Source organism: Clarias gariepinus, chromosome 14 (genome assembly GCF_024256425.1).
Source record: "Clarias gariepinus isolate MV-2021 ecotype Netherlands chromosome 14, CGAR_prim_01v2, whole genome shotgun sequence".
In the NCBI taxonomy this organism is placed as follows: domain Eukaryota; kingdom Metazoa; phylum Chordata; class Actinopteri; order Siluriformes; family Clariidae; genus Clarias; species Clarias gariepinus.
The window spans coordinates 4777842-4797922 of record NC_071113.1 but is presented as its reverse complement, the minus strand read 5'-3'; the positions used below and the strand labels follow the sequence as shown (position 1 = coordinate 4797922).

General features: G+C 37.9%; 1 protein-coding gene across 1 annotated transcript; it reads left to right on the top strand.

Moving 5' to 3' along the window:
- Nucleotides 1-7275: 7275 nt before the first annotated feature.
- prdm9 (PR domain containing 9) lies at nucleotides 7276-17786 on the top strand. The gene is made up of 6 exons (XM_053511848.1): nucleotides 7276-7417; nucleotides 11716-11826; nucleotides 11923-12194; nucleotides 12293-12360; nucleotides 15091-15281; nucleotides 15367-17786. The coding sequence occupies exons 1-6, from the start codon at nucleotides 7402-7404 to the stop codon at nucleotides 17292-17294; spliced, it is 2586 nt and encodes an 861-aa protein (XP_053367823.1). The 5' UTR covers nucleotides 7276-7401; the 3' UTR covers nucleotides 17295-17786.
- The last annotated feature ends 2295 nt before the right edge of the window (nucleotides 17787-20081 follow it).

The window sequence follows — 20081 nt, the reverse complement described above, 5'->3', positions numbered from 1 at the left end:
GTTAAAAACCTTAAAAAATAGGTCTTGGCTAGAGTGGATTGACTGTAGAGTTCATTAATAATAATTTTATCGTTAAAATGTTCATTTTTTATTGACTAACAGTAGACTTAAATGTCCAGACTTTTAGTCGACTAAAACTTGACTAAATAAAAATAGGATAAGATTGACTAAATATGATAAAAACTATCAGGGACATTTATCCCGGAACTAAGACTAAGCCTTCAATTAAAAATAGCTGACAAAATTAACACTACTCTGCCACTGTCCATGTCACCACTGTCCCTGAAGTGATTGGGGATTCTCTGGGCGTGTGCCTCTCTCATGGCCCAGGAAAGTTTGGCCCTTGCTGTTCTTAGGGCCACCTTGTCCCCCACTCTGATGGTGGAGTCTCGGGTTTCAGAAGTGCATGCACCACCAGAGTAAATCTTTGCTTCACAGTTTCTGCTTTGATCGTGAGATGATGTTGCAGCTTTCCTAAACATGTTCCAGTCAGTGTTTTCAAAACAGTCCTGAAGAGGAGAGATGGCTTCTATTGGCCAGATTACATGCTTCCATGGCTGGACTGGCCATAGGGCATACCGGGCATTTGCCCGGTGGGCCGAGGTGATTTTCGTCTTTTGTGGGCCTGCCGCCGATGTTTTTTTTTTTTTTTTTGTAACGTTATAAACTATTAAAGTTGGCGGATTGGACAATTGGTCATGATCGACTCTGGGCTGGACAAATTACAGCCGAGGAAGTCAGATGCACCCTCCCCCTTGCAACGGCTCAGCAATCACAAATGATTGCTGAACAAAAATGGAGAACAAAAAACGCAAAGGAGCAGGAGGAGCCGAAAAAATTAGGGCCAAAAAGAAACTAGCTCTTCAGGCAGATGCTGCCAAATGTGCTAAAATATCACAGTTGTTTGGTGGCTATAGTGGAGCTTCCACTTCAGTAAAATTAGCAAGTGATGGAGGCCAGCAGCCGCAGGTTGAAGAGTGAAAGGGGAGGCAGGAGGAGGAGAGACCCGAGGCGGCCGCCGGTCCAAGTGGCAGAACTGAACTTGAGGTAGCCTAAGTAAAACCAAGTAAAACCATAAAAATACATAAAAAAAAAAACATAAAACTTTTTACAGTCAGTTACAATAACTCCTACTGTGTACTAGTTAGCATGATGACAGATTTTCTATGCTGGTGCTATGATGTTACTGAGAGTGAATTATTGGTAAGGTTAGTTAGTATGGGCTGCCAAACGTAAAAAACGTAATCGTCCTGTATTCAGAGAAAATGTTACGCGTTACGTATTGAGGTGAAAAGGAACGCGATTTGTCCTGTATTTTAGCTAGAATGAAAAAACAAACAAAAAAAACCCACAAAGCTGGAGTTATCCTGTGTCTTTACGCTGCGCAGCTGCCTCGGCGTCTCTCATTCTCTCCCCCTCCCTCTCCTGTTGATCAGCTGATCGGTTTATCAGCTGTTTGCTGGAGCCACAGTCATAAAAGCTGCTAGTCATGATCGGTTTGGATATGTGAGAGAGAAACATAAAGGTGAAACCAGGAGATGTCCTTATTGAATCATCATAGTTGAACAGGTGATGGAGAAACAGGTTTATCTTTTAGGTGACATGAATGAGTTGAAGGGAAGTTATGAACTGTTTCTGAGAGACAAATAACACCAGGATCCTTTTCTACATAGCTGACAGCTGGTAACTGTGCAAGGGCGGGTCTAGCAAAGTTTTGCCAGGGAGCCAGGTAGGGCATTAACAAGGAAAGGGGGGAACAAAGAAATACTTTTCTTTCTTATTCTCATTTTAAATGTCCAGCTTTTAAATAATTATCTGAATCTTACAACCAAAGTGGTCATTTGATGTTAAATGTATAGAAATCCATTATCGTTTATAGTAAATATTAAGTCTAAAAATATTAAGTCTCTGTAAGCCGAGTAAGCTTACCATCTGTGCAGTCTGAAATTATGTTGAAGAAAGATGTTGAATCTATTTAATTATTTTAGAAAAATAATTGATTTCTGTGCATTTGTGTTATGATTTAGCTGGTTGTGGCAGCCCAGGTCTCTGAATGACACTCCAGCGATCGTGATCTCTTTTGTTGTGTTGTCAGTTCTTGTGCCATGTACTGTGTGTAAAATGGCATCAAAAATTCAATTAAGTGTTATTCTTTCTCAACTTTCTTTCTCTGTCTCCTTTCACTTTTTAAAGGTTGCCATGTTTAAAACAATATTTTGTGCTGCCATGCTGTTTGTTGATGTGGTAAATAAATAGTTTATGAAAATATCACTAAATCTCTAATTTATTAATTTTAATACTCATTAATGATCATGTCTTACCTCTAGTCCTCTCTGTCTTAATTTCAGGGTTCCACCATGTGTTGTAGATAGTTCAGGAGGTTAACTCGACCAAGCTGTCTTTTGTTTTCCGCTAAGTACTGTTTAGAATACCAGAATAGGGAGGATGGTGTAGGTTAAAGTTTATTAGATTGATACATATATACCAACAGGACAGTGTACATCGCTGTCAGAACAGCATTTGTTTTCATTCAAAGGCTTTATGGCTTTGCCAATAATACCTAGTGGGCCGGTCTCTAGTCAAAATGCCCAGGCCGATTTTTTGTCCCAGTCCAGCCTTGCATGCTTCCTCTGGGCAACATAATTCGTAAGCATGGTATCAGAGTTGTGGACTCGAGATATGTGACTTGGACTCGAGTCATGAATTTGATGACTTTAGACTCGACTTGACAAAATATAAAAAGACTTGCAACTCGACTTGGACTTTAACATAAATAACTCGGACTTTCACTTGGACTTGCGCCTATTGACTTGTAAAGACTTGCTACTTCCCATAAAAAGCCCAAAGATAAAAAGTATGTTAACACGGTCCGCTCTATCTCTTTTTATGTGTCTGTGCGGGTGTGTGTGACAGAGAGCACGCGCGCATTCGGCACGACATCCAATCAACGTACCGTAGATTCTTTTGATTCGACAGCGTCCAACGTGACAACAACGTGACAACAACGTGATACATGGTTGCCAGGGTAGCGGTTTTACCGCACAATTGGGCTATTTTAGAAAAGGAGTTGCGGGAAAAAATACGGAGTTGCGGTTTTTTGGGCTACATTTATAATGTACCGCGGCCGCAAAAAAATAAATAAAATTAAATAATTGTGGACAAAGATAAAAGGGAACCTTTTATTAGTGGGTGTTGATCCCTGGGAATGAATACTTGGCAACAAACGCTGCTGCTCACGAGACGCGAGTAGGCGCGCGCACCACATGTGCTTTTGACATCACAAATCAAGCATCATCATCACGTCACTCCATGAGAGCGTTGTAGTCAGAAGCGTCGGTTCGTTTGTCTGTGGATGAACAAGCAGCATTCTAAAATGTCAGGTAAATGGGGAAAGTATGGAAAGTTCCAAATGATGATAGAAAAGCGTTCTGCAAATATTGCAAATGTGAAGTAAGAGCTCACCACGGTCATCTGGTAGCTCATGCTGCGACTGAAAAACATAAAAATAAATGCGCCTTCTTTCTCAAATGCCAGAACATTATTTGACACAGGCAGTTCCTTTCTAAGAAATAATGCACCTGTGAAAGAGGCAGAGTTGAAGCTGGCTGCCCATGTTGCTTGTCACTCAAGCACTTACACTGTTGACCACTTAGGAAGTGTTGTGGAAGAAATTTCGAAAAAAAAGGCATTCGTTTACATCGAACGAAATGCACAGCACTAATTAATTCAGTGATAGGACCAGTAGTACATGAAGACCTTTTGGAGGATCTAGGAAATGGACCATACTCTCTCATTGTTGTACAAGTTAAGTTAAGTACAAGTTAGTACTTCTGACTAGGGTCAGAAAATATCAGAGAGGACATGTTCTTATGTCCTTTATTGTATGAGATTGTGTATTTAAAAAAACAAAAGATAAGACAAAAGGCCAATACTTTAAACTTATATAAATTTATTTAAAGGCCCTTTGTGGGAATCCAGCCGTTGTCTGATTTGATTGGACACTGAAAAATTGGGCTAGTTTTCAATCCATTTTTGCGGATTTTGAGTTGTCATTGGGCTGGAAATATTTCTGGGACCTGGCAACCCTGAACGTGAACGCGCCAGTTCGCGAAATGATAACGAAGGTAGTTTCATTTGGCTATAAAAATTACGAGGTGGTCAACAAAAAACGAATTGCAGTATCGAAGATTACAGACGGAGATGCCACAACTTCCAACTTTGTTCGACACTTGAGGTGAGTTTTGAATGAATGTCAAGGCTACCTTATCAGCTAAGCTGCATGTTTATATCAATGAGACTGTACATTTCCTCAACGTCACCTTTTAAACACTATAATCTGCAAACCCCTGCTTGTTCATACTGAGCGGGATTTTGAAAGTCGGATTGTTTGTATGAGGTAGCCTACGTGAGTGTATCACACAAGGTAGGGAGCAAAGTTCTTTAATGTTCTGTGAAGAAAACATTGTTTGTATGAAGTAGCCTACTTAATTGAGAATATGTGCTACCATTTTTCATTGCTACTAGCATTTACTAACATTTGTATTTTTATGTATCTGAGCAATGTTCTTTCATTAAAAAAGGTTTGTTTAATAAATACAGATCTTACAACAATACATAATCTGTATACATTTTATTTTTCTGCTAAAAAGACTTGATAAGACTCGAAAGTCAAACCGTAGGACTTTGGACTTGACTTGAGACTTGTTGGCCTTTGACTTGGGACTTGACTCGGGACTTGCCTGTCTTGACTCGCGACTTGACTCGGGACTTGAGGGCAATTAATTGAGACTTACTTGTGACTTGCCAAACAATGACTTTGTCCCACCTCTGCATGGTATCAGTTTTTATTGTTATGCTGATGACACAGAGTTATATGACTCAGCAAAACCAGATGAGAAAAACCAGCTTACTAAAGTTGAGCAATGTGTGCAGGACATAAGAGATTGGATGCTAATTAACTTCCTTCTGCTTAATCCTGATAAGACAGAAGTTCTAGTCATAGGACCGCATACAGCTAGAAGTAAGATTTTAGATCACACCATAACTTTAGATGGCCTTTCTGTTTCATCAAGTGCAACAGTGAAAGACCTTGGTGTGATTGTTGATTCCATCCTTTCATTTGAAGCTCATGTGGATAATATTACCAGGATAGCATTCTTTCACCTCAGAAATATTGCCAAGATAAGAAATTTATTGTCGCTAAACGATGCAGAAAAACTAGTTCATGCTTTTATCACCTCTATGTTGGACTATTGTAATACCTTACTGTCTGGTTGTCCAACTAGGTGCATAAACAAAGCTTCAATTAGTCCAGAATGCAGCAGCGAGAGTCCTGACTAAAACCAGAATATGCAAGCACATCATCCCTATCTTATCTTCACTTCATTGGCTCCCTGTACAATTTCGCATAGATTTTAAAATACTACTTTTGGGAATCTTCGGGACTCAGACACAGTCTCAGTGTTTAACTCGACTACATATTAACTTAAAGACCAGTGTTGCCAACTATTTTCAACGGAAAGTAGCTAAAGTCTGCTCGAAAAGTCGCCAAATGTCGCTAGATGACGTCATGCGTATATTTGCATATTGATGACGTAATTACGTCGTATTTGCATTTTGCATGTTTTCCCTAATCCTTCCTCATGTGTCCTATATAATTATGAACTTAAGCTTTGTAACAGTGAGTAATATAAGTGCATCGGAAGAAAAAATAAATAAATAAGAAAAAAAAAGAAAATGGTCAAATTAAATAGTTTTATTTCAAGCAAAGGAAAAGCAGGTAAGTGATAGGTCCGTTGCAACACCGTTTTTACATGTGCAGCTCATTCACATCCATGTTAGCTGCTGTGCAGTCACGGGATTATGCTGCTCCTTTCAGCCAAAGCTAGCGCTCACTGATCAGGGCAGACACAGGGAGATGAGTAACTGTACCGGGAAAGCAAGACCTCGTGCTTACAGGACAGTATTGGCGACATTTGGAAACTTGCTAAGGTTTGTCCAAAAGTTGCTAGATTTTTCACTAGGCGCTTTAAAAAAAAAAAAAAAAGGCGGGATCACTTAACGGCGGATTTGCGCATGGGCAATTCATTTTGGGGGGGGTGGCTGTGAGTGCTTTGGGACGGGGGAGGGGCCGGTGGCGGCAGCTGCTGTGGCAAGTTGAGAAGAGTCAGTACAGACACATCAGAGTCTCCAAAAGTCTCCAGTGACACAAGAAAAAGTCGCCAGATTTGTCGCTAGTCGCTTTTTTAAAACATTGTCGCTAGAGGGATTTGAAAAGTCGCTAAATATAGCGACAAAGTCGCTAAGTTGGCAACACTGTTAAAGACATCAACTGTTACATTGAAATTTCAGCCTCCTAACACACAGTATGATTTTTATCACCCAAATGAGAATGATTTCCCTGTTGAGTCTCCTTTTTTCTACTGCCATCACATGGAGTTTTTTCTTGCCACTGTCACCCTTGGCTTGCTCATCAGGAACTATCTAATAATTTTGATTTATACACATTTTTCACATTTCATACAAATGGTCATAATTTTCTTTTGATTATGTTAAGCTGCTTTGCAACAATGACAATTGTTAAAAGCGCCATAATTTTTTTTAATTGAATTGAAATTTGTCATGTCATAATTATAAATTATGATAAATTGAAGATTTGGAGTTTGAAGATTTGGAGTTCCATCTGAAGTGTTTTTAAAACCAGTCGTTTATAAGCATTTCACTACATTTCGTACTGTGTATGACTGTGTATGTGACAAATATAATTTGAATTTGAATTTGAAACCAGTCTAACAGCTTATAAGTGTGGACAGATCCATGAAAAAAGTAAAAGAATTATCTAAATAAATACATAAGTATATATGCCGTTTTGAACAGAATTCCTTCATCAGCTGCAAAAAGAACATATGTATATTTATATTTATTTAATTAGAGTGCTCTAAAGTTTTCCTGGCTCAACCTGTTACCAGGGGGTAGAGCTGGGTCTGACAGGAAATAAAATTTAAAGTCAACTTTGTTTAGGTTACCAACTGTTCACTAATGGGTACAAAGATCTAAACTAACTGACTAATTGTAGGCATAAGCAAAAATACTGTCTATATTAAATGCAGCAAAAAGCTTTAAAAAAAAAAAAAAAAAGTCACAGGTTTTAAGTGGAATTATCCTCCGTTTAAAATTTTCTAATATCTGAAACATACCCTCATGGCCACTAGGTGGCGCTAGGAGCAGTAACTCGTTCTCTACCGTTATTTGCTAAAGAAGAAGATAGTGACAACTTCCTTGTTGAGGAAAGGACTAGCTAGCTAGCGTCGTGGTACAGGAAAGCTAAAGATAAGGTCCATCGCATGTTAAGAAAAACACAGACATAGCCTGATTTAATGAATATTAACAAATTATTACAATATGACTGACAGTCCAGGTGAGTGGTGTGTTTATGAAACTAGGTTACTTAAAGATCACAAACTACGAGTAAAGTCAGTTAAGTAATTAGCATTACACAGTCCGCCTAGCCGGACATTGATCAGTTAATAAAATCTAACATCCATGTAGTTTTTTAACTGATTAAATGTATATTTTATGTAAATATTAATTAGACTGTAATTTGGAAGTAACGTGATGACTTTTAACATCAAAAACAATTAGCGAGATAGCACTTACTGCTAGTGAGGGCTAAGTGCTGAGTTCCGAGACAGACACACATCCTATGGAATGCGATTTACCTTATAATAACACTACATAGTACTTGATATAACTTGTATATTAATGTACTTGGTTAGTATTTTGAATGTGAAGCTGGAAGGTAATGTAGATTTTATGTAGCTGGAGAGGAGGTATCCTCGGGCCTGGAGATGAAGGTTTGACGTCAACACGATTCTAGTGCTTTGTTTAGTTCGTACGCATTTTCCTGTGTCGTTTTTAAGTCGGGATTCAGAACAAACTATTCGAAGGCCGGTGTGCGCGAGACACACTGCATGGTCGTGGTAATATTTTGCGCGAAAAGTCGCTGGCCTAACGCGGCCCTAAATGTCGCGCGCTCGTATTCTTAACGGACACAGCCGGGTAGTGATTTTCTCTAAGGCGTTGATTGAGTTTCCGATTCGGATAGTTCACCTCGGTGTGTTGAGGAGCGATGTTTTCAGATAGTTCGCTTCGATATGTGTAGCAGCGACATTTTTCAATAGTTCACCACAGTGTGTGTAGTTTACACAGCAGTGTTTTGAAGTGAGCTGCATGTAACCATCAGACTTGCATCCCTGCGGCAGGAACAGCAGTCGTGGGTTCATGTTTCTTTTTGCCACTCGGAAGCTTCTGCACTCGGTACAGAATCATTTACATATGAGACTCATTGGCTGATCACCTGTCACAGCTAATCAAACTAAGTATTGTGGCGATATGTGAATTGTCACACAAAAGAGTCATAATTCATATTTGACTCGCGACAACCCCGCCCCCCCCCTCCATCGCTATTGAGTACGCAATTGATTTTCTTGGTAGATTTAATTAATTGAATCAGTGGCTCAGTTTACAATTCAAAATCAATTCACACTTCAAATTATTAAGCTAAAATGGTTTTACAAACAAATCTTTCAGAGCATTTGACTCCTAAACCCCAAATATTTAGGCTGCTGAAATGCAACTCTTTTTCATAACATAACCTGGTGAACTCTTGTAGCCATCGGGATTTTAACTGGAGTCATGGGAACAAAGTTAACTGTGCTTTGCAGTCATGACCCGATGATGACTGAATACTAACTGAGTCTATCCAGGATGAGAATTTTCTGGTTCACTTAGGGGTGGGCGATATAACCAAAATCTTCTATCATGGTAGAAGCAATTTTCTACCTCGATAACAATATATACCACAATACAGCAATGCAAAATAAAAAAAGAAAAATTCAAACACAAAAACTGTTTTGCTGTAACAAAACTGAATTGCAGTGTTACTTTAAGTAAAAAAAAAAACAACCATACTGTTTACTGCAATGTATTGTAAGTTTAATGTTTTTTTTTTCAGAACAGCAGGTACTAACATAGTGCCTGACAGTATACCAGCTCTGTAAAAGCTAAAAAAAACTTTTTTTCCTATTCCTTAACTTCACTTGTTTGTAAACCTCTTTGCTGCACAGGGTCCAGTTGCGTTTGATGAAATGTATGGTCAGATGCGTTGAGTGGCTCGTCCATAAATCTGTAGTCGTTGCGAAGTAAACAAAATCACGAAGCTTATTTTCCACTTCACTACGGCAAGACATGTATAACTTGGCAACTCCACTTGGCGAAAATATTTGCGGCTTGGCATTACGTATCTCGCATCCAGTGTTTTCACCAAAGCTTTAAACCCCTTCTTTTCAACTGTGTGAATAGGTGGCATGTCTTTGCAAATGTGCATTGTAATAGCACGTGTTATGTCTAACCATCGCAGAGATTTCTTGCTGTAGGGAATTGCATTTGCGAAAGACGCCGTTAAGAATGTTTTAACGTTACAGGATTTTTGGGCTTGCAAGCACTCTGTGGTGATGGGCTGAGGTTTGCCGCATTTTTTTACTTCGGCCTTATATGTTTGGATGCTTGGATTTCAGATGATAGAAAAGGTTTGACGTGTTTCCACCGCTTGCTCATACCTCGCATACCTTGCAAATCACGTTCGTCTCATTCGTATCACTTTTCTTATACGCAAACCAATTCCACACCACAGACGATGCACCTTTTTTCTTTACAATCTCCTCATTGGTGGTTTCGTCACAAGTAAGCAAATTCACTGCTGCTGCATCGTCTTCTTCTATTGTCGAAGTGAATGTGTATTGCGTGGTTACGTAACGTGCAACGTCACGTGATCTCAATCGCGATTATGACAATAGACCAAAATCTCTATCGGTTGACAAATTTCTACCGGTTAATCGTGTCTACCGGTATATCGCCCACCCCTAGGTTCACTCAGTGTTTGTATTAATGGCATCTGATGTACAGGATTGATGTAGAGGGTTTGGATAGCCATGAACTAAGGAAAATAATTTGCTTTGTTTTGATTGGATTATGATTTTTAGTGCAATGGACTTCAAAGGGTATTTAGCCAAGTGAACGACAATTTATAATTTTGCTGAAAGTGGACAAGCAAAATAATAAGTGTAAAATTTCCACAGAGGCAACAGGTTACCCTGGTAACATAAGCACTTGGGATATTGCTGCTCCTGTGGAAATTTCACACTACTGAAAAAAGAGGTTATAGACAATGCACTTATAAAGGTATGGAAAGGAGAAGATAGAGACACTCTATCTGTTAACATAACACAAAGCAGATGAGCAATGAGGCCATTGTGCCAAACACTCTGCCATTGTGAACAAAGCCATTCCACAGAATTTAGCAAATTCAATGAAAATATGAACAAACAATTTGCAGGAAAATAATTGAATTAAACTCAGTATATCTGCTGCAGAATTTTTAAGAAGTGTCAGTCTGCCAGCCAAGTAGAGTATATACAAAAGCTAACATGTCCAATTGAAGTTTGTTTATATATATATAATATATATAATAGAATATATTCTATAATATGTTATAGAATAACATTTTTATCTCTTTATTCATCTGAGCAGTTTCAGGGTTAAGGGTCTTGCTCAAGGGCCTAACAGGGACAACTTGGTGGTCGTGAAATGAAATGTAAGCCGGCCAGCACATAGGGTGACAGGTTTTATCCATTGTTTCTGTGGCATTTGTCCACAGTGTTGAGTTGCCATCTCGTTGCCCAGTTGTATACAACGCTACATGGTTTTTGCTGCGCCCTTGAACAGATGCCTTTTTTATCTTGATTTTCCAAAATTAGTATTATTCACCATCAGGACAGCTTTACTGGTCTGCCATTTTCTATCATCGTGGTCCCAGACTGATTTATTGAAACCAGTGAGGCTGACTCATTTCTGTCATTCCCCACATAAGTGGGTGGGCGAATTTTCAAGCCCCACTTGTCAACAAAATGATAACGAAATCAGCCAAGTTTACTATTTATTGAAATATTAATTTCTAAACCAATAAGATCAAATAACACCTAGTTCAAAACCGATAAAATACACGTGCAATTGTTATAACAGGCTTACTTTCAAAGAAGTCGAGTGGCTTATTCACGTGACTGGAGTGTGTTGTCTCTAAGTGTCTTTCTACTTTGTTGGGTCTCATGCTGTCTGCTGCCAGTGGTTTAAGACACAAAAAACACACAGGTCTCTCCTCTGCCCCCACCATCCACACCATGAATCCAAGCGCAACATAGGCTTTATCATGTTTTTACTGCTTTTATTTTAACACAGGTTTTTTTCAAGTTAAATGATTTTATATCTTTAGAAATTGTATCGCCTGTCAATATATTGTGTAAATTCTGCCATAGTTTATACTTGGTATCTCCTTAACATTTTAACTAACCTTTTTTAAAGGCCACCTTTTTTCCCCACCTACAATATTTTCTAATTAATTTAGTTGTGTAAATAAGAAAAACATTTATTTGCACATAATTTTTTTCCCATGGTAACTTCATGAAGTCTGTTATTTTATAAGATTTGCTGATAAAAGCTTGTTACATTTTTCCAAATCTATGCAGGTTAAAAATCAGAGTTCCATATCCTGTATTGTTACATCGTTGATGCTGCTTGTTTAAAATTTAATTACTTTGTAATATCTGTCCTATTACCTGCAGTAATAATAGATTTGTATTTAAATCTATTGCTTCTGATCAGGATTACCATCAGGCGAAGACCAGAATTTAGAAATACAGGGCTCTGTCACTGTCTGCAACATAGACACACAGGAGAGCCAAGAAGAAAATGATTTTGATGACAAACATTTCTGTGAGTTTTTGCATAATTACCATTAAGTTCACAGTTGTACACCTATGTACCACTAGATTTTTTTTACTTTTTATTGTTTCTCTTGTTCTTTGACAGACTGTGAGACCTGCCGTAAACAATATATAGAACAATGTGATGTCCATGGTCCACCGTTGTTCACCTATGACTCTCCCACACCTGTGGGAGTTCCTCAGAGAGCTCTTCTCACTCTTCCCCAAGGCTTAGTCATCGGTAGATCAACCACACCTGGGGCTGGACTAGGTGTTTTTAACCAAGGACAGATTGTTCCTCTTGGAATGCATTTTGGTCCTTTTGATGGAGAGCTCAGCAGCATGGAACAGGCATTAGAAAGTGCCTATTCATGGATGGTAAGTGTGGGTATTATTCTAAATATATTCTAATATATTACAGTAGGACCAGAAATTGAATCAGTTATAAATACGCCTGTAAAATTTTAATTAATCAGATATGCAGGGGGAGTGACCAGTACGACTTCATTGTTGCAGAGAGGGACACTCATTCAAATTGGATGAGGTAAGTTATTTTTCTGTTGCTTGTCTAGGGCTGCACATAAAAAAAAAACTTAAAAAAAAAACTTATTGCAATGGTGATTTGAATGAAAATATGTAAATGGTAAATGTACCATTTTTGTAATTTTGTAAAGATAAAATGTATTTATCTAGGCTAACAGCAAATAATGGTTCAGGTTAATATGATGTTTGACAAAATGTATCACCTCGAAAATATTAACAAGTAAACATATTTAATAATTAAATTACAGTGGAACCTCGGATTACGAGGATAATTCGTTCTGGAAGTGGGCTCATATTCCAAAACACTTGTAAACCAAATTTAATTTTTTCCATAAGAAATAATGGAAACTCAAATGATTCGTTCTACGGCCAAAAAAAAATAAATACATAAAAATAATGAATACAAAATATAAAGTAAAAATAAAACAAATTAACCTGTACTTTACCTTAAAAATAAATTCAGACATAAAATTGTTTCCGTGTGTGCGCACAGGCGCTGTGTATGTGTGTGTGAATCTAAAGTAAGCTCCCCTCTCCTCCCGGCTTCCCACACACATACAGGCGCGATCACGTGACGCTCGGCGACAAAACAAGAAGCGCATGCGTGATACATGATTTTCGGTACTCGTAAACCAAGACAATGCTAGTTTTTCAAGTCAAAATTGATGAAAAATCTTTGCTCGTCTTGTGGAACACTCACAAACCGCATTACTCGTAATCCGAGATTCCACTGTATTGACAAACCCTTCATAACCTCCCGACCATGGTCCAGGCAATGACCTGGGCTAGGAAGATCAGGAAACATTCTGCTTTTACGGTAATGCTACTGACCAACTAATCACAACAGTGATTCCAGACACCATGCATGCATTGCATGATAACAGACATGCATTTCATAGAGCAAGTCTGTAATGTATTTATTTATTGATTAATTATATCTCATTTTTAAAATATAATTTTTTTAAGTATATAAAAAAAAATCTAACATCCGTTTTAATCCTGGAATTTGCACTCACACCCCTTTTTTCCTTTAGCCTTTTTTTATCATGGTATGATGTGTAGGACTGCAACTATTTTTTTTTGGGGGGGGGATAGACGAATAATTGTCTATTTAATCAGGAGTGACTCTGTGAAGCATAGGCACATTGTCACACTTTTCTTTTACCTGCAACTCCTTCTAAATCATTTGTGGTGAATTTTACCAAATCTTTACAGGACCTTTATAAGGAAGCAGATATATGAACTAGCTTTTACGTTTCTAATAAATATTATTTGTTTCTTTAAAAAAAAGACAGAATTTTAAACATAAACAAAGGGGGTGCAGTCTAATCCACTGTCTACAATTCCTCCTGAACAATTTATGGAATTTGACTGAACTTGCACATTTTTTAGAAAGCGTAGATGGACGTTAATTGTTTAACTTTGTTATAAATTAATGTTTTTTTTAATTATTATTATTATCTAATAGCATCCAATATCTTATATCCTATTATATTGAATATTCAATAACAGTGGTAATGTGGCTACACGGTAATACCAAATAATGCCCGACGGTGGCACTTTATTTTTGTTGTGGGAGACTGAGTGCTTAGAAGTATTAGCTTTGCTGTGATGTTACTTTGATTAGCTAGGTTGCTGAACGTATCCTCCTCAGTATCGAGCAATGCAGGGTATGATTGAGATTTAACCAAACCTTTATAGAACTTTTATAAGATATAAGGAACCATAGATGTACACCAACTGTTTTATTTTTAGCAGTAGAATGTTTATTGTGCAGGAGACCTTTTTATACTTGAGGAATAGTTCTCTATCTGATTGTACGAAAGGCATTCTACGAGTGTTAATAATGCACAGTAACTAATAACTGTTAATTACACTAACTGTCGCCAGCATGGGCGAAAGTAGATCTGTATGGTCTGCCATGCTGAGGAAGAGCAACTGCCTGCCAAAACCCCATTTAAAACCAGTCACAGAAGCATTTTCAGCAAGAAAACACATTAGAAAACGTTATGTCATCTTAAAAAACACAATGACTCCTTAATAATTGCTTATTAAGTCATTCTAAATCACATTTGAACCATCTGTGTTCTTTTATTTACAGCTACAAAACCATTTAGTTCCTAACACAGGGCTAAATTTCAAATTGCTTTCCAGTCTCTAATTAAGGACCCTACTTGGTGAGTGCAGCAATGGGTTGTACACCATAGCTTTAACGAAGCTAAGGTACTAAAGCAAAGTAATTGGAAATATTAAGAGAAGCGTATGCTATTTACAGTACTTTCCATCACCTCCATTTTTCATTCTCCTCACCTTTTGACAAAATAGTACCAGTAAGAATTTTTTATTACTTTCACTCCTGTAAATAACACAACTGTCAGTCGCTAACCTTGGGTTGCTTCTGCCAGACGCGGTTAGTTAATTCCACCAGTCGCAAGGATATGTTTTGGCAGAGCAAAGTAACTAGTTAAATAAAGAAACTAATTATAACCTGCTGATAATAAATTGTTTGAGAAAATGTTATAAAGCAATACATCACTCGAAGACATGGTGTATATTTGAATATTTATATTAACAGCATTTGGCAGATGCCCTTCTTCAGATCGATTTATACAACTATGATACATGTGGCATATGGCATGGGTGTGACTTGGGCTGCTCCCTCGTGCCGACGACCACATTACAGTCATACTCTATCCAGACCTTGAGACCTTGTGTTTTCCTGTATTTGCAGGTATGTAGTTTGTTCACGAAATGAAAATGAACAAAATTTGGTGGCAATTCAGCAGGATGGGCGTGTTCTGTTCCGTTGCTGCCGCACCATCTATCCTGGGCAAGAACTGAAAGTGTGGTATGCAGAGGAGTATGCCCAAAGCCTCAGCACCATATGGGATAAAATCTGGGACAAGAAGTGCACACCTATCGGTAACAACAGAAAAAAGCTTCTATATAATGACATTTTGATTAGTATTTTGATCAGACATTTTATCAGTTTCCTCTTGCTTTTCAGGAAGAAACAGTGAAGAAGGCTTACAAATTTGCCTTTGTCCCTATTGTCAATACTCCTTTCCAGTAGCTTTTTACCTACACAGACATGTCAGGCGCTCTCACCCAGATGAATATCCACACCTGCTGGAAGCCCAGGCTCTTGAACCTAGTGACCAGACACCAGTTATGAATCTGGATCAATGCCTACTTGCCTCTGATGCACCACCTCCATCTCAAATGACAAAATCATTTCAGGACCAAGTTCCATCTCTCAGTGGTCAGACAGAGCAGTCAAACTCAACTGATTTGCCACATGCAAATAGTAGTAATTTGATGAATAAAACAGACCAAAGTAATTCCAGTGTTATAGAGGTGTCAAGGAACAAATGTGGTGAATGTGGGAGAATATTTTTGCGGTCATGTCACTTAAAAAGACATCAACGCACAATTCACTCAAAGGAGAAGCCTTATTGCTGTAGCCACTGCAGAAAATGCTTTAGCCAGGCAACAGGGCTGAAGAAACACCAGCAGACACACCAAGGTGAAAAAGAGAGAACAGGTACACAGCAAATGGAGAAGGAGGATGCTGTCTATCCCTGTACTAAGTGTTCCTTCTCTTTCACAACTAAACTCAACCTCTACAGACATCTTAAAAGATTTCACCATGAAGAGTATCTAAAACTAATTGAAAATGAATCTTTAAATGCTGAGGCAGCACTGCTAAATGAAAATTCATCAGACAAACATGACCCTCCTTATGAACCACCAGCCAAACTTCGAAGATCTGCTTTAAACCCTAATAGGGCTGGAAGTCAAAAGAGGAAAGTATCTACAGGGAGACCTCGTGGTAGACCACCAAAAATAAAAAAAAAGCATGCCCAGAAGCCAGTAAAAGATGCAGCTCAAGAGGAGAATCAGGACAAAGGTTCAGAGTCTGAGCAGACGGTCACAGACATTGAGAGTACAGCAGTTCCACAGTGGAGTAATGCAGGCAGCAAGGAGACACAGGAAATGGCACAAGATACCACCTCTCATGTTTGTGGTGAGTGCCTAAGAACCTTCAGTAACCTCCATCTTTTGAAAAGCCATGAATGCATTCAGCAAGGTGATGGACCTCATGGCTGCTCTCGCTGCAAACTCTATTTCAACCGTTTGTGCAATCTGCGGAGACATGAACGCACCATCCATGCCAAAGAGCGTCCCTACTGTTGCACACTGTGCCTTAAGTCTTTTACTCAGTCATCTGGCCTGAAGCGCCATCAGGAAAGCCACTCGCGTCACAGAGCCCATCGTCAGAGCACAGCACTGGCCAATGCTACTATCTACCCTTGCAGCCACTGCCCCTTCTCCTTTACTGGTGAGCGATATCTGTACAAACACATTCGTCGCCACCATCCAGAGATGACTACAAAGTACCTGAGCTTTAATGAAGGTGATGTGCCATCCAAGGAACATAGCTGTACTCAATGCTCCAAGACCTTTCAAACAATTAGGGGTTTTAAGAATCATTCCTGCTTCAGACAAGGGGACCAGCTGTACCTGTGTCCTGACTGTGGTAAGGCTTTTAACTGGTTCAACAGTTTAAAGCAGCACCAGCGCATTCACACAGGAGTGAAACCTTATGCATGCTCACAGTGTGATAAAAGTTTTGTGCACTCAGGACAACTCAATGTCCACATGCGCACACACACCGGGGAGAAGCCATTCCTTTGTGCTGAATGTGGTGAGAGCTTTAGACAGTCAGGTGATCTTAGACGGCATGAGCAGAAGCACTCGGGTGTGCGACCATGTCAGTGCCCTGACTGTGGAAAAAGTTTTAGTCGTCCACAGAGTCTTAGGGCCCACCAGCAGCTTCATAAGGGCACCAAACTGTTCCCTTGTACACAATGTGGCAAAAGCTTTGCTCGCCGTTACCACCTTACTCGACATCACCAGAAAATGCACTCTTGATTACTTTAGCCAAAACCATGACTCTTTAGAGTCCATTTATTCATTTACAAATGTAATTTCTGTTATGACTTACAGTTTTGTATGTAAAAGTAGTCATTTTACATTCAGCATGTAGCCTCATGGACACGCTAATAAATGCTTATTAATTTCTGTATTTGATTGTTAAACTGGAATGGAAAATACAGTTTGAGGTGCTCAAACAGAATGATTGTCACTTGGCAATCAGAGGTAACAAAAACTACTAAAATTTACCTTTAAGTAAAATTTGTTCACTAAGCATACTGAACCTACAGTATGCTTTAGCAACTTAATATCCTTAATGTAGTACTAGATGTATCTGGGCTCATTAGCTGTGATTTTCCTGGTGTTCCATCAGATATTCAAGCTCTAAAAAGACATTTAATGAAGCCTTAAATATGATAATGAGTTGGACATAAATTGTGATATCATACTTAATAAAGTTTTTTTGTAAATACTGAACTTGGAATTGTTGTGATTGTAATCTAAAATATTAATGCTGATGCACCCACTTTGGAAACACCTCTTACATAAAGTGCTTAAGAATAGTAACATAATACTTTCTTCCAGACAACAATGTTTTTGATTGTCAAACCTAATCAGTTAGTTTTTAATGAACATGGCTTCATAAAACTGTTTTTTAAATATTTGTCAATATACCCCCATTTATCCAATAATGGCTATAGTACAATCAAAACTTTTTGTAAAAATACTCACAAATTATGTTTTGGTGAATGTCTGAGGCAGAGAACTATCTTCTGATCGTCATCTGATTGCTCCTGATTTTATTAGTATTCACATTTTTATTAGTATATCTTAAATCTGTAAAACTTTTAACTTTATAAATATCTTAACTGTCATGTCATTTTACATTTGTGATCATTTTCATTTGATATTTCAAATGATACCCACTTTACATGTAGGGGTATTCTAATTCAGTTTAAAGTTTTTTCTTTTTTTTAAAATATAGAATTCTAAAAAGAATTTTCATTTATATATGTCAATTTCTATATTTATTCAGCATGTACTTTTGTAGTAGACAAAACTTAAAATCTAAAAGGAAAAAAAAGTTATTATACAGTAGATAGTAAAAACTTTCTAGTAGCTTGACCTGTTTTACCTTTAAAAATACATTTAGGCATTAAAATCTTTATTTTTTATTTCATTTTAACAAATACTTTAGTGCATGCAATATTGTACTATGAAAACTGATAATAAATGTTATCTGAAATTGTTAAAGTGATTTTGATCTTCAGCATTTACTTCAGTTCACTTAATCTGAAATGTGTCTGAAACTTAAAATATATGACACACTTGAAATAAACACATCTAGTGATTCTAATCTGGGTCAAGTGTACCCAAGCACCAAGTACCAAGAAAATATGTATTATTAACAATTAGCCACATTTATAAATCTTTTATTAAAGTTGCATTTAAATATTTGTGCATGTCAAACACATTTTTGACAGATTTGGTAACACTGATTTTCTTAAAATTTATCCGTACATTTGGCATGTGATGATGGGGTATATGTCATAAATAGCAGATGTTGACATGCAGCGCTACAGTTTGAATCATACCAGAGCAGTCACTTATTGAACACTTAGCTTTGTCTCAAATAAAATGTTGCACAGCATAAAACAAGATGTGCCAAACAGAAGTTATTTTAATTTGAGCAATGCACACCACTGTTCTTTCATACCATAATATTTGTCTCCTAAGTTAATGACTACTTTTAATTTGAGGGTCAATGCTGGATTACTTTTTTATTATATTTTAGTAATTTTTAAAAATATATTTGAACCATTAATTAATAGAGAATTAACATTAATAGAGTATGCTTTTTCACTAGTTGAACTTACACTCAGGAATTGGGACAGTAAGTTTTTCTGATTTTCATGAATACCATATTGATTGTGGAAATGCTTCAGAACATTCATGAATAAATTCATTTATTATTTTATTTTAATAAATAAGGCCCAAAATGTGCAGTAGGTATAAACTTCACTAATGTTAACATTGCAAAAGGAATGACCACACCAAAGACAAGATCGTTGAACACATGGTCTACACTCAACTGTCTGTTAATCTCTAATAGCACAATCTTTAAGACTCTATCCAGGCTAGATTCAAGCCAGTGCATTCCACGGAGCAAGGCTGAGAAACGACATGTGGCAGCTCAGAAACGACATGTGTAGCTCAACAGAGAGAGACAGGGAGAGTTAAAGAGAAAGAGAGAGGAGAAGAGAAGAGAGCAGAAGAGAAGGGGAGATAACAGTTAGGTATGTCACAGTCACACAATGTATAAGGTGAATGTATATTTAGTGTAGAGTGCAAGCAGGGACTCTGGCAGGACTAACTATGACAGCATAACTAAAAGGGAGAGCCAGAAGGAAACACAGACATAAGGGGGAACTGAGATGTAAAGCAACCAATCACCTCACCTTCAACAAACCTGAGTGATCAATGAGAGTGGGGAAGACAGCATCAAAACATACCAGTTCACCTAATACTCTACGTCCATTAGTCCCCCAGATCTGCTCCTTTACCCAAGACAAATTGATTTATTAAAATGGTTGGCTAAATAAATAGGGTTTTAGCCTAGACTTAAACACTGAAACTGTGTCTGAGTTCCGAACATTAATTAAAAGACTATTCCATAACTTTGAGGCTTTGTAAGAAAAAGCTCTGCCCCCTGCTGTAGTTTTCATAATACGTGGTACTGACAAGCAGCCTGTATCCTTTGGAGTACATTGGAGTAGTCGTGGC